General features: G+C 33.6%; 1 protein-coding gene across 2 annotated transcripts in view; it reads left to right on the top strand.

Annotated features, from left to right (window-relative positions):
• The window catches only part of LOC126978478 (elongation of very long chain fatty acids protein 7-like), a 34872-nt gene extending 31925 nt beyond the window's left edge, over positions 1 to 2947 (top strand). For both annotated transcript variants that reach the window (XM_050827343.1, XM_050827440.1), the window contains exon 6: positions 329 to 2947. In XM_050827343.1, coding sequence (XP_050683300.1) covers positions 329 to 562 — 234 coding nt within the window. In that variant the 3' untranslated portion in view covers positions 563 to 2947. The remainder of the gene's footprint in view (positions 1 to 328) is intronic.
• The last annotated feature ends 9184 nt before the right edge of the window (positions 2948 to 12131 follow it).

Genomic DNA, 12131 nt, shown 5'->3' with positions numbered 1-12131 from the left:
TGCCCATTACAATGCAGTGCCGCTCAAGATTATTGAAAAACCCAAAAACTTGAGACATTAGATGTCAAGTCTCATTTTCCCAGTAATTTCACTAGTTACGGCGCCCTTCAGACCGAAACACAGTAATGCTAACACATTACTGCTTCACACCAGAAATAGGCGCCGATGTCGTACTTGTTATCTAACCGGCATAAAGACACCCTGTTGTTTAATTAACGTATATTTTATATATCAATTTAAAAAATATAAATTACCAATTAATGATTCATTCACACTAACTTTTATAAGCTTTTTATGAGTTGTTTCATTAATTAAAGTCCAATTTCAGATTCAATTCGTCTGTATCATATTGCACTACATTGTCGCTGTAAACAGGACGGAGTGTCCACCATCAAAAGGCGTGGCTCTCTTCATTGGCTGTAATACCGCGTTCTTCATGTTTCTCTTCCTCAACTTCTACGTGAAAAATTACAAGAAAAATGTAGTGAAATTGGATGGTACAAACGGGTGTATCAGATTAGTTGCAACTAAAAATAATGACAAAATGGATAAGACTGCATAGGGTTATTTGGTTATAAGTATATTAAATGACGTTGTTAACCTCGATTACTGTACCGGTGAATTTATTTGCTCAAATATAGTGAATCTCATTAAATTGATTATTAGCGAACAAAAATTTATTTAATTACTTGTCTGATAAACATAATAAAATATAAACTAAAAATAATATAAAAACATAAGTATTTTTCGCTTCAATTTTTTGTATTTTCTGATGATTATTTTTTTAGTAAAGAATATCGATCGTTAGACTCTGTCGTAAATTACTCTCAGTCTATGATTTTGAAGAGTAACAATATAATATAATAATATATGCGCTATGAAGTGTAAACCAGTATATAAGTTTTATCACAGATTTCACTACCTATTGTGTTGCTCAGAAATCTATATGACCGAGATTACTATCGTACTAGGTGACGCTTGTATAATAATGATATCACCAACAGAATTATGTATTATTTATTCAACTAGACGTATTATTGACAAACTAAGAATCTCAAAGTATTAGCTTAATAAATGTAGGCTTTATTACAAACAACATCGAATTAAAATTATTAATTTTGCTTGTTTAAAAAGAGTTCGTAAGTTTAATACGATTTACAAATTAATATACAAAAGCCAAATAGTAAGTGCGTCTGAATTGGGTTATTGGTTCATGCTGCCCTTGAGTGGATAACGTGTTTGTGATACTTAGTAATAAGTTGTAAAACGGCGATTTTGATATCCATTATGCACCGTAATATGCATTCTTAAATGCATTGTAAAAGTACGACAAGGTTAAATTCAAGGTTAGTTCCGAAATTTTTAAATGGTCTTGGCTGTGATGGTCTTGGCTTGGATGTGAATGGTTCCTGTTGTGTTACAAAATAGTACAGGCGGTGTTATTAAAACAAGTTAGAACCTTGTAAATTACTTAAAGTGATGGCTGTCGAGCAATGTAGCATTATATAGCATCATCGAAGAAACTCTGGTTAGTCAAAGAACCGGTCCAGTTCAAATTAGACTTGCACATGACGCGCAAATTAAAGGAAATAAGTTTTTTATTTATTTGTATAACAACCTTTTTTGGAATATGCCATCTGGTTTTTTAATACATATTATGTAAGTTTGTAATTTTTAATTGTAATACTGACTCTTGTCAAAATTTCTGTTGTCTGATGGATAGCGTAGTCTTAGTAATAGGGGCCCAGTTCTTTTGTCCTTTGGGGCCGCAAAGAACGAACAAAGCGATGATACGTGTAGAAATCGGGGATACAGCTTCAACCAAGGCTTTTTTTGCCAACGCAAATAGCTATTTTGACCCTTATCGTCATATCACTTTATCCACCGTACATGACATGTAAAAATTCGTGTGGTTAACGGCCGTTCCCAATATTCAGTCTATCTCTTACTTTAGATAAAAATCGTAACTATCGTTGACTTTTCAATGGGACGACGTATAGCTTACCAGCCATAGAAGTTTGTATGGAAATTGCAATTCACGCGTTCCAATATAAGACGATAAAAATGAATTATCGCGTATATTGGGACAGCTTTAGATTATTGACAGTAGAAGGTAGTAATTTATCTCTATCTCTAGATAGTATATTGGGAACGGCCGTAAGACGTTTTGAAAATATTATCCATACACTTAATTGGCGAAGAATCTATATAATTAAGTAGACTCTAAACAAATACTATTTTTTAATGTGATACTTATGAATATTATGAGGCCTAAATACATTATTACAATGTTTATAGATGTTCGAGATCTTTTTTTTTTCTACTTTGTATACGGGTTTTGTATTTTTAATAGCGGTATTGTACAATAATAATTATGTGTTTATAATATTGTATAGACAGTTAAATTTATAGCAGCGGAACTAATGGCTGTTAAAATGTTAGCTATATAATATGTGGGTGTCTCAGATTGACATCTACAAAGCGTATTGCTCAGACTTCACTTACGTAAAAATTTGCTGAGTGTAAACTAAGCATATTATTTGATTTTATTTTTATAGTAATTTGGCAGCTCAATTTATGCTTTAGCTTTAGCTAAGACTGCTCAATGCAAAAGTCAACTTCGTACTTTTTTTACTCAACTAAGTTGTAACGTAAGTAAAGTCTGAGTACGCTCAATTCATCTCAGCCTAAGAGATAGCGAGTCTATTTTATCTATTTTTCGACTTAGCAATTTCGTTACAGCAAACGTCTTTATTGTAAAATTTAAGGACAAAGATTTTAAATGTCTCGAGAGAGGTCTCGTGTAATTCATAGGATCATTGTGTTATTGTATTGGTCCCCTTTTACTGTCCTCTGTTTTGAAATATTGTTGCAAATATTCTCCACAAACTCAGCAAACTTACGGGTAGAATATTGATTTCGCGTGACAACTGTGAATATGAAAATAAATGACTATTTATAAATTACAATGTTTTATTTTGTTGTGGTTCGACGAAAAAGGATTTATGCTGAATTTAACATTTGAAAATCCCTTAAGTGTATTTTATACTGGTATCTAAATGAGGATACATGATGTTAACTGTCAAACTGCACAGTTAAATCCACGAACGAAAGCATGGTAAAGAATTCTTGTTTGCTTGTAAACCCAAGTCACCTGAGCCTTTAACAAGAACGCTGCGCATGTGGCACTGGGGCTAAGTATAGAAAACTTACGCATTCCAACCAGGACTCCAACGGGCGACTGCAAATTAAACAAACACATCTTAATCTTAGGTCTCAGAGATTGCAGAGCGTGTAGATTCTGTAATAGTGCAGATGAAACGTACATATTCTCTCTTAATGTGGTCCTTTAATGAGTAAACGAACCATGTCTTTGGGTAGTCCAATTCTTCAACCACTTGAGATACTTCAGCTCACTGCAAAAGATGTAGTAAGATTCATGAAAATAATCAATCTTATCAGTGAACTATAGTTAACAGTGGCTATCACAATAGATCACGTTGGTCGCAGTGAAACAGGGCTGTACTGAACTGTACCAAAGCCACTTTACAAACCATAACCATAAGTTTCCTGCTTTACTTACAGGATTTTAATAGCTTCATAAATTAGAGTAGTATCTAGCATTACCTAGCCACACCTCTTAGCCTAACAACCCAGCTGTGGTAAGAGCTTCCATGTGCGGTGTTTCCAGGACGATACGACATGGGTACCTTCAAAAAAAGCGCGTACACCTTTCTGAACCGGCAACACTCCTCTGAATCCTCTGGTATTGCAAGATAATGTGAGCAGCGGTGATCACTTTTAACAACAGGTGACCTTGTCTTCCATAAAAAAACAATTTTGTGATGTAGAAAAAAACCATTCCCAAACTTGAATTATCAGTAACACATGATACGATACAATAGAAATATTTTAAAAATACATTTTTAGTGGACTTAAAAATTTCGTTATACATAATATTATGTACGTGTAAATATATGTTTCCCGCGGACAAAACATGGATGCATTGCATTTGCAAAATGCATTTTCATTAATTGTAGCAATATTTTATGTAAAGATATTTGTTTGTAAATAAATGTTATAATCGCTTATGTGTGCTTGCTACCTCTGGTGTCAGTACACCACACTTATAATTTTTTACATTTCTCATGACGTTCAAGGTAAACAAAGTACAGTATACAAGGTAAGTAATTTTATTAAAACATCCGTATCACTACATATTATAAAACATAGTCCTCTGACGCGTCTGTCTGTCAGTCTGTTAGCGATAAACTCAAGAACTACTGCACAGATTGTTGTGCTGTTGGATGCTGTTGTACCAATGGATAACGTGATTTTTAAGAAAGGTTTTAGTATATAATTTGTTTAGTTTTTGTATATATTTTCTGAACATTAACGATATTTGTTAGAGGTGTAAAATAAAAAGCCATCAGTGAGCTTTCAACGAAAACGCTGTCTAAACCCATTGAGATTAATATTTTTTATTATGTACTAGCTCACCCAGCAAACGTTGTATTGCTATCATAGTATCATACTCAACTGTAGTTAATCTATGAACTATAGGTAGCTAAAATTAATATAACTATTCTTTCAATTTGATTTCTGAATGACGGGGGACACATCAAAGGAAAAACAAAATTGTTTTTTTTTTTAATTCCGAACCTTTTAAACCTTCTCTGGACTTCCACAAATAATTCAAGACCAAAATTAGCCAAATCGGTCCAGCTGTTTTCGAGTTTTAACGTTACTAACGAACAACAATTCATTTTTATATATAGATGATGGGATTGTGTATCTTATATAGTTCTACAGAAAAGTCCGCGATGGCATTTGTCTATCTCTTAAGGACATACAAAATCCATTTCAATATTTTAAAAATAAGCAATTACATAATATAAAGCGGTAATTTAAAACCTGTTAACACGAATACGATATTAATCCTTCCCAGTTTATTACTACTATAAAGTAATTAATTTCCGATGGCTTTGGACGACATTATTCCCAAATACTTAGAAAAAAAAACTATGTTTTTCTATTGTCAGAACAGTGTCTGGTCAGTAATACAAATCAAATTTGTGACTGCAATTTCATCCTGAAAACCGGGTATAAGATATCACCCAAACTGATTATCCATGTTAGACACTGCACTACTGATTGGGGTTCTTGTATTTGTGGCTGCTATTTTGTCCCCACACGATGAGACGGCGTCAAGCCGTCATGTTGGCGACCTCATAGTGACGACACATCCACTTCAAAAATCATCAATAAAGAGTCAAATCACGCAAAATATGATAAGATAAGAAGAGGATCATGTCTGTTTCAACTCGACTCGCAACCCATTCAGTAGTTCCGTTTGACGATATAAAAAAACTGTTTTTATACGAAATAGCAAAACACAAGCTAATGGCTTTTAATAAAAATTTTATTTCATACTTTTCAGGTTTCTATTTGTATAATAAAATAAATCATCATATAATTGTGTTCCTCTTTCGTGTAACGAAATTTGAGAATGTCAACTAATCAATAGTCATGAGCCTTTCATAATTGTCCGTAAGTCATAAAATAAACGAACCATGTAGCATAGGAGCCCAAGCGTGGATTTTGGGATTTATTCGAGTGTGTCAGAATAACATAACAAGGACAAACTTGCACCTTGGGAAGTACTCCAGGCATACCTGAGCCCTGTATTATATTATTAGTAAAAAAATCGTTCGTTAGAACAACTCGAGTGCGTCAGAATGAGGTGAGATAAGTTATATTAGTAAATATTATGCAGTAGTGTGCATTTTAATAATCTCACAATTTGAGCGTTACACCAGGATATTGGAAAGTCAGAAGGTTCAAACCTTAAGGATGGGAATTCCTCCACATAATTTTCAGATTATAGTTTCATGATCGCGATTATTGTTTTGCATTTTATTAAATCGTTCACAACCTTGGTTCACGTCCAAATTTTTCGACTTTAGGAGCTACAATAGGGTTCACTTACCATCTCGTCTCAATGACGTGCCATCACTTTTTTACTATTTTCTACCCCTTCGTATAGCCACCCCCACCACGCAAACCGGCAGATTAATACCTATTTTACCGCTATTAGAAACACGTAGGGTGCATACACTATTAATATCTGTTGCTTACATTGTTGTACAAACTTCCCCAACCAGCGACAGGGTATTGACATCTAGTCCTCACAATCCAACAGGTGCCCACGACGCTCGATTAAGTGTCTATTTAGCTCTTTGGCTCCCCTACCATTATATAAATTGACATCATTTTGTCAAACGCTAGTAACTCTGTCAGGCGATCCATCAGATCGCTATGTTATCTGCTACTACATCCATCCTATAATTTAAATGGCGCTTACCTGGTAGATAACACTATTTGTACATTGTGAAACGCAAATGATGTCTTTATTCGATAGATAAGTAGCAAGTAGCCTATTCGTAACATTACTTGGACATTTGGATTCTTGGATTTTGAATTAGATTTTCAAATAAATAAAAAAATAAAAGATTTTAAAAATGAAAGATTTACTTGTTCTTAGAATGATAGTAAAACTACAACTTCTACTAATAGAAATGACACACAAATTATAAACAATTGTGCACATTTAAAACGATCACTTCGTCCAGTGTAATAATTTGTCCGTGTAAAAACTAGCTTGCGGCCATATTTATATTGTATAAGCTCGACCATATCGTTTTGAGTTCAACTAATATTGCTAATCGAATTCCACCTTCGCATGACACGTCACTAATTAGGATATCATCCCCACCATCTGGATGCGTGGCGGTCCTCCACAGTGCGGATTACACCTTGCTTAGAGGCCGGCAACGCTCCTGTGATTCCTCTGGTGTTGCAAGATAATGTGGCCGGCGGTGATCACTTAACACCAGGTGACCCGTACGCTGGGTTGTCCTCCTTTTCCATAATAATAAAAATCTGAATCTTACGCCTTATTAAGATTAACGGATGTCATTTATGGCCTATCATTTTATTAATTACACTTTCTCACTACACAAAACTATCACCAGGAACAATAAAGTTGATAAACACTTTTAAGGATCAAAAAGTGTTGCAACTTCAACTGAATGTTGACATAAATCTATTGACTGTGGCCTCGCTGATTGGAAATTCACAAAAGGACGGACAGACTTCACTTTCAAATAATATTATAGGCTTTAATTTAAAAAAATAACATAGTGATGCTTACGCCCAAATGTAAATCCTCAGAGGAGGGACCAACCTTTAAATCATCTATACTCCTATCAATACTACGATTATTATAGATGATTTTGATCTACAAGTAATCCGGAGAACGATTCACAACGTTCACATTACAAATATAGAAATTTCGAAGCTGAAAATGCTACTTGTAACATTTCAAGAAGAAATAGATTATAAAGGTTGTGTCCGTACGTTACGAAAACACGTCATCTCATTAGGTTTTAAATGGAAACCAACGGAAGATAACCGCAAACTGCTAATGGAAAAGCATATATAGCTATAATAGCAATATAGTGAACAAAATCGACCAATGGTTTTTACGTACGAATACCTACCAACTAATACGACTCATATAGCCGAATGGTTAGTGAACCTGACTTCATTCATTCATATTATGATGAATATGGATGTTTGTTTCCGAGTCATATATATTTATATATGTAAATTTCTTGAAATGGGCGTTACTTTGCGGAAATCCATAATTATACACGAGGCATCCTCAGGACGTGAAGAGGCGAAACACGTGTCGAATTATTTAAAAACAAATATTGGCGGAATTAACACTAAAGGAAACTTAAATGATTTGTATATTTATATATGTTTAAAAAATATGCTGTAAAATTACGTCGCAAAATGAAATGTCACAAACATGAGTCTTAGAATATTGACACTAACTTCAGTATTATAATGACATTAGCCGAGGAAAAATTTAATAGCATAACTATAGAGGAATGAAACATGTTACTCTTTGTCTACATGCTATTAAAAAAATAAAAACTTCCCACCTTAAGGACACTGCTAGTGTTATATATACATCAGGCTGAAAATACACAGCATTCCTAAGGAATTTATCATCAAACATTATATATTATATCAGTTCAGAGCTGTCTATAAAAACAAAATACAACACACAGATTACCCACCAAAGAGACAATAACTATAAAATAACAATATATAATATATTATAAATATATAGTAATAAACTTAATAATAATATTGACACAATTTTACACAAATTATCTTGCCGTAAACAGGGATAGCTTGTACTGTGGGTGCAACGTAGGTAACATACAAAAATACATATAAACATCCTTGACTCGAAATCAATTATCCATATTCATCATATAAATATTTGCACCTATCGGGTTTCGAAACTGGGAACTCTAGCTCTGTGGGCAGGTTAACGGAGACTAAACACAAATCCTTTTGATACCCAACGAGACGTCAGTCCTCGTCCTGTAATCGGTCGCTCCACTCCCACTCACACACGGACTGACTGACGGACTCACATACACCACTTACACAATCAGAAACACACTCCACAAACAGACACGAACATACAAGTACACAAATATTTACTCTAACTACATACAAACAAACATTCATAAACATATACACACACACTTACATACATTACACAAAAAATTACCACACTCGCCGGCGAGTGTGTTCTTCTCATCTTCTCATCTTTCATCTTCATTTCATCTTCATTATCATTCTCTCTCCTTCCCACAAGCACACAGCCGGTCCGAGGTTTGAGTCTCCTTAGGAGACGCCCCGCGACTGTTGTTTCGTAGTCTTTGCGGCCTCCACGGCCCACGTCCTATGTCGCTGAAAAAGCCTTCAGGGCCAACAGCAATGAGGAGGTTTTTTGTCGGTATGGGGTGTCCGCTTCCGCAGACCATCGAGTCCGACATATCACGCCCCGGAAGAAATGGCCAAAATAAATTTGAAAAATCCAAAAGTACACCCTAAATATACAAAAGAGCTGAGGCTTATGATCACTGCTGCCATAATATTTATATGTCTTGAAAGAGACTCAGCATTATATAATATAAATAATGTTATTCAAAAAAGTATTTAGTTTATTAAAATTTAATATTTTACGAAAGAAGTAGTGCATTTGTAACACCTGGGACGCGAGTGAAGGCAAACGCGGCAGAAACAAAATTTACACTTTCTTGTTAAAATATCTTGAGCTAGTCGATTAAAATATTATTATTTGTTTTAGATATTCATACTGCATTTATATGTGTCACAACTGACATTATAATATTTTTTTAATAACAAATTTTTATAATATAATTTATAACGTGAGTTTTATTTCCATCATTTGTTAGACTATATTTTGTTAACACTCTATGTTATGTGCTTTTTGAAAAACCAAGGGCTGATAAAATGTGTGTTATGTAGTTATAAATAAAACTTGTTAAAATATATTATAAAATACAAAAAAAATATTCGTTATGTTAAATATAAAAGCTGATTCTATCTGTAGACTTAAACATAAATATTTTAGAAAATAGAGCTTTAAGTATAAAATTAGTAAATAATTTTAAATACTACAATATATCATTTCATAAAAAACGATAACTTCCACTATTTGTCACATGTATTTTTTGCATAAAATTTATAATGCGCAGATTTTCACGTTGGCAATATAAATGGCATTTCATCCTCTTTTATTCATAGAATACTATTAAATTTTAAGCTCTTCCTTCTCCATGCATAATGGCAATTAATTTGTCTGCAAACATTTACGGCCTTAAAAATTAAATTGGCATAAAGTTATAACTTAGCATAAACCAAGAATATGTAAAATGTTTACAAATAGACATTTTGCTTACGAATGGTTTGTCCGGACGTATAACGTTTCCCGAGTTTATTTGCAAGGCAGCTTATCATTAGGGAAACTTCAGAATTATCATTGTATTGACAGTGATGTCAACGATAATGTAAACATTTTGCATTTTCTTTGTTTATCATCAGTTTTATCTTTATACCAAGTTTATTTGTAAAGCCGTTAATGTTTAAAACCCGTTCCGCTGTGTTTAATTTCTGTTTCTTTCAAACCGATTGGGTATTTGGTCGATGCTTTTACTCAAAATGAAAAATCTCTCAACGATCTTTGTTCCGAAAAAACAGCATTTAAAAATAAGCATTGTTGAGCGTTTTGCACGCAATTAGTATTGAATTGCACTTCTCAGTTTTTGCTTTTATTTTCAGCTGGCAATATAGAGTACTGGCCTTTGTATTTCCATCTCAGATTAAACTTTGAACTGCCGTTTAAACGCTAGTCAAATCGTTTTTAGAATGATTATATGACTAGTCGTTTCGTTTGTATTGGTATTTGGAAACAAATACTCATATTAAATACTTAGTATGTGGAAATAATATTTTTAACCAACAAATTCAAACTCCAACAACTTTTTGAATCGTGAACTGACTGTTTAAATAATTTAACAAAAAAACAAACGAGTTCAAAGGAAACTATTCCACAACATTATATGCACTAAACATTAAAAAAATAATTGCGTAGTTCAATCCAAATCCGACTACCACGAAAAAGTCTCTTCACATTTCGGGTTGATAGTTGAATAGATCCAATGATTATTCCCATGTGGTAACGATGATAGAAAGTATTTTATTTTCGTCAATATATCAATATTTTCAACAAATCCAGCAGATTAAGAATCAGAAATGTCGAGTCATTCGCTCTCCTATTAAAAGTGTTCGAAGAACTCTGTGTTATGTATGTAAATTGGAACAAATTATTTTTTATGATGATCTCACTAATAGGTATTATAAACGCTATAGTTTGTAAGGCTATATAGGTATGAATGTATGTGATGATTGAAGGTAATGCAAGAGTTGTAGATAGCTACTGCAATATACTATTTTAAACGATTTATTTCGGTCAGCATAATCATGCAGATTTTGCGATTTAGAAACGCGTGAGCAAGTCATGTAGAGCTAACCGCGGGAAAAAACATGACGTGCCCAAATGTATGCCTGCTACCTTTAAGGTTTGACCCTGCGATAGTAATTAAAAATGGACCTTTTAATGGGAACTGCAGCCACCTAAAATTAATAAAATAAAAATAAATCACAAGCTAGAAAAAGAAATATTATCGTTGCGTTCCTAGAGGAGATTAGATACTGTACAGTCTACTGTAAAATCGAACCGTGGAATTATAGACTTACGCGATGTTTTCAGGCTTATCCGCCACGAGAATCTAAAAAAGTGAGCACACGTAGACTGTGTCCACATACAACGAACAACGACAAACGTAATAGTATTTCTTATCAATTACTCGATTGGCTATATATACCACAGGTCTTAATAAACGTAGAGACTTATAAGACACTACCGCAGTGTAGGGATACTTACGTATTAACAGAGAGACAGCTCCCATTCTACGAATAAAACTACAAGAAACTACCTTAAGGAATATTACAACAGCGACAGTTGTGAGCAAAGGAACTATCACAAATAATTCTAATTAAAGTTCCTACATGCGTTTCAAATGTGCTGTAGTTGTGTCATGTTATTGACACAAATGGCGCTTAGCACAAAACTTGTTGTACATAATAACACAGAGTAGGGATGGACTGGCACAACTATAAAGCGCGATAACACGTGACCAGTTTTTATTTATAAATATGTGCCTTAGCTAGTTGATAAAAATACTAAGAAGCTATAAATGCCTAAGCTAGGTGATAAAAACACTAAGAAGCTATAATTGCCCTAGATAGTTGATAAAAATACTAAGAAGCTATAAATGCCCTAGCTAGTTGGTAAAAATACTAAGAAGCTATAAATGCCTAAGCTAGGTGATAAAAATACTAAGAAGCTATAATTGCCCTAGATAGTTGATAAAAATACTAAGAAGCTATAAATGCCCTAGCTAGTTGATAAAAATACTAAGAAGCTATAAATGCCCTAGCTAGTTGATAAAATGCTAAGAAGCTATAAATGCCCTAGCTAGTTGATAAAAATACTAAGAAGCTATAAATGCCCTAGCTAGTTGATAAAAATACTTAGAAGCTATAAATGCCCTAGCTAGTTGATAAAAATACTATGAAGCTATAAATGCCCTAGCTAGGTGATAAAAATACTAAGA

The sequence above is a fragment of the Leptidea sinapis genome, chromosome 1, assembly GCF_905404315.1.
Source record: "Leptidea sinapis chromosome 1, ilLepSina1.1, whole genome shotgun sequence".
Classification (NCBI taxonomy): domain Eukaryota; kingdom Metazoa; phylum Arthropoda; class Insecta; order Lepidoptera; family Pieridae; genus Leptidea; species Leptidea sinapis.
The sequence above is the reverse complement of the archived record's forward strand: the minus strand, read 5'-3'. Positions and strand labels throughout refer to the sequence as shown.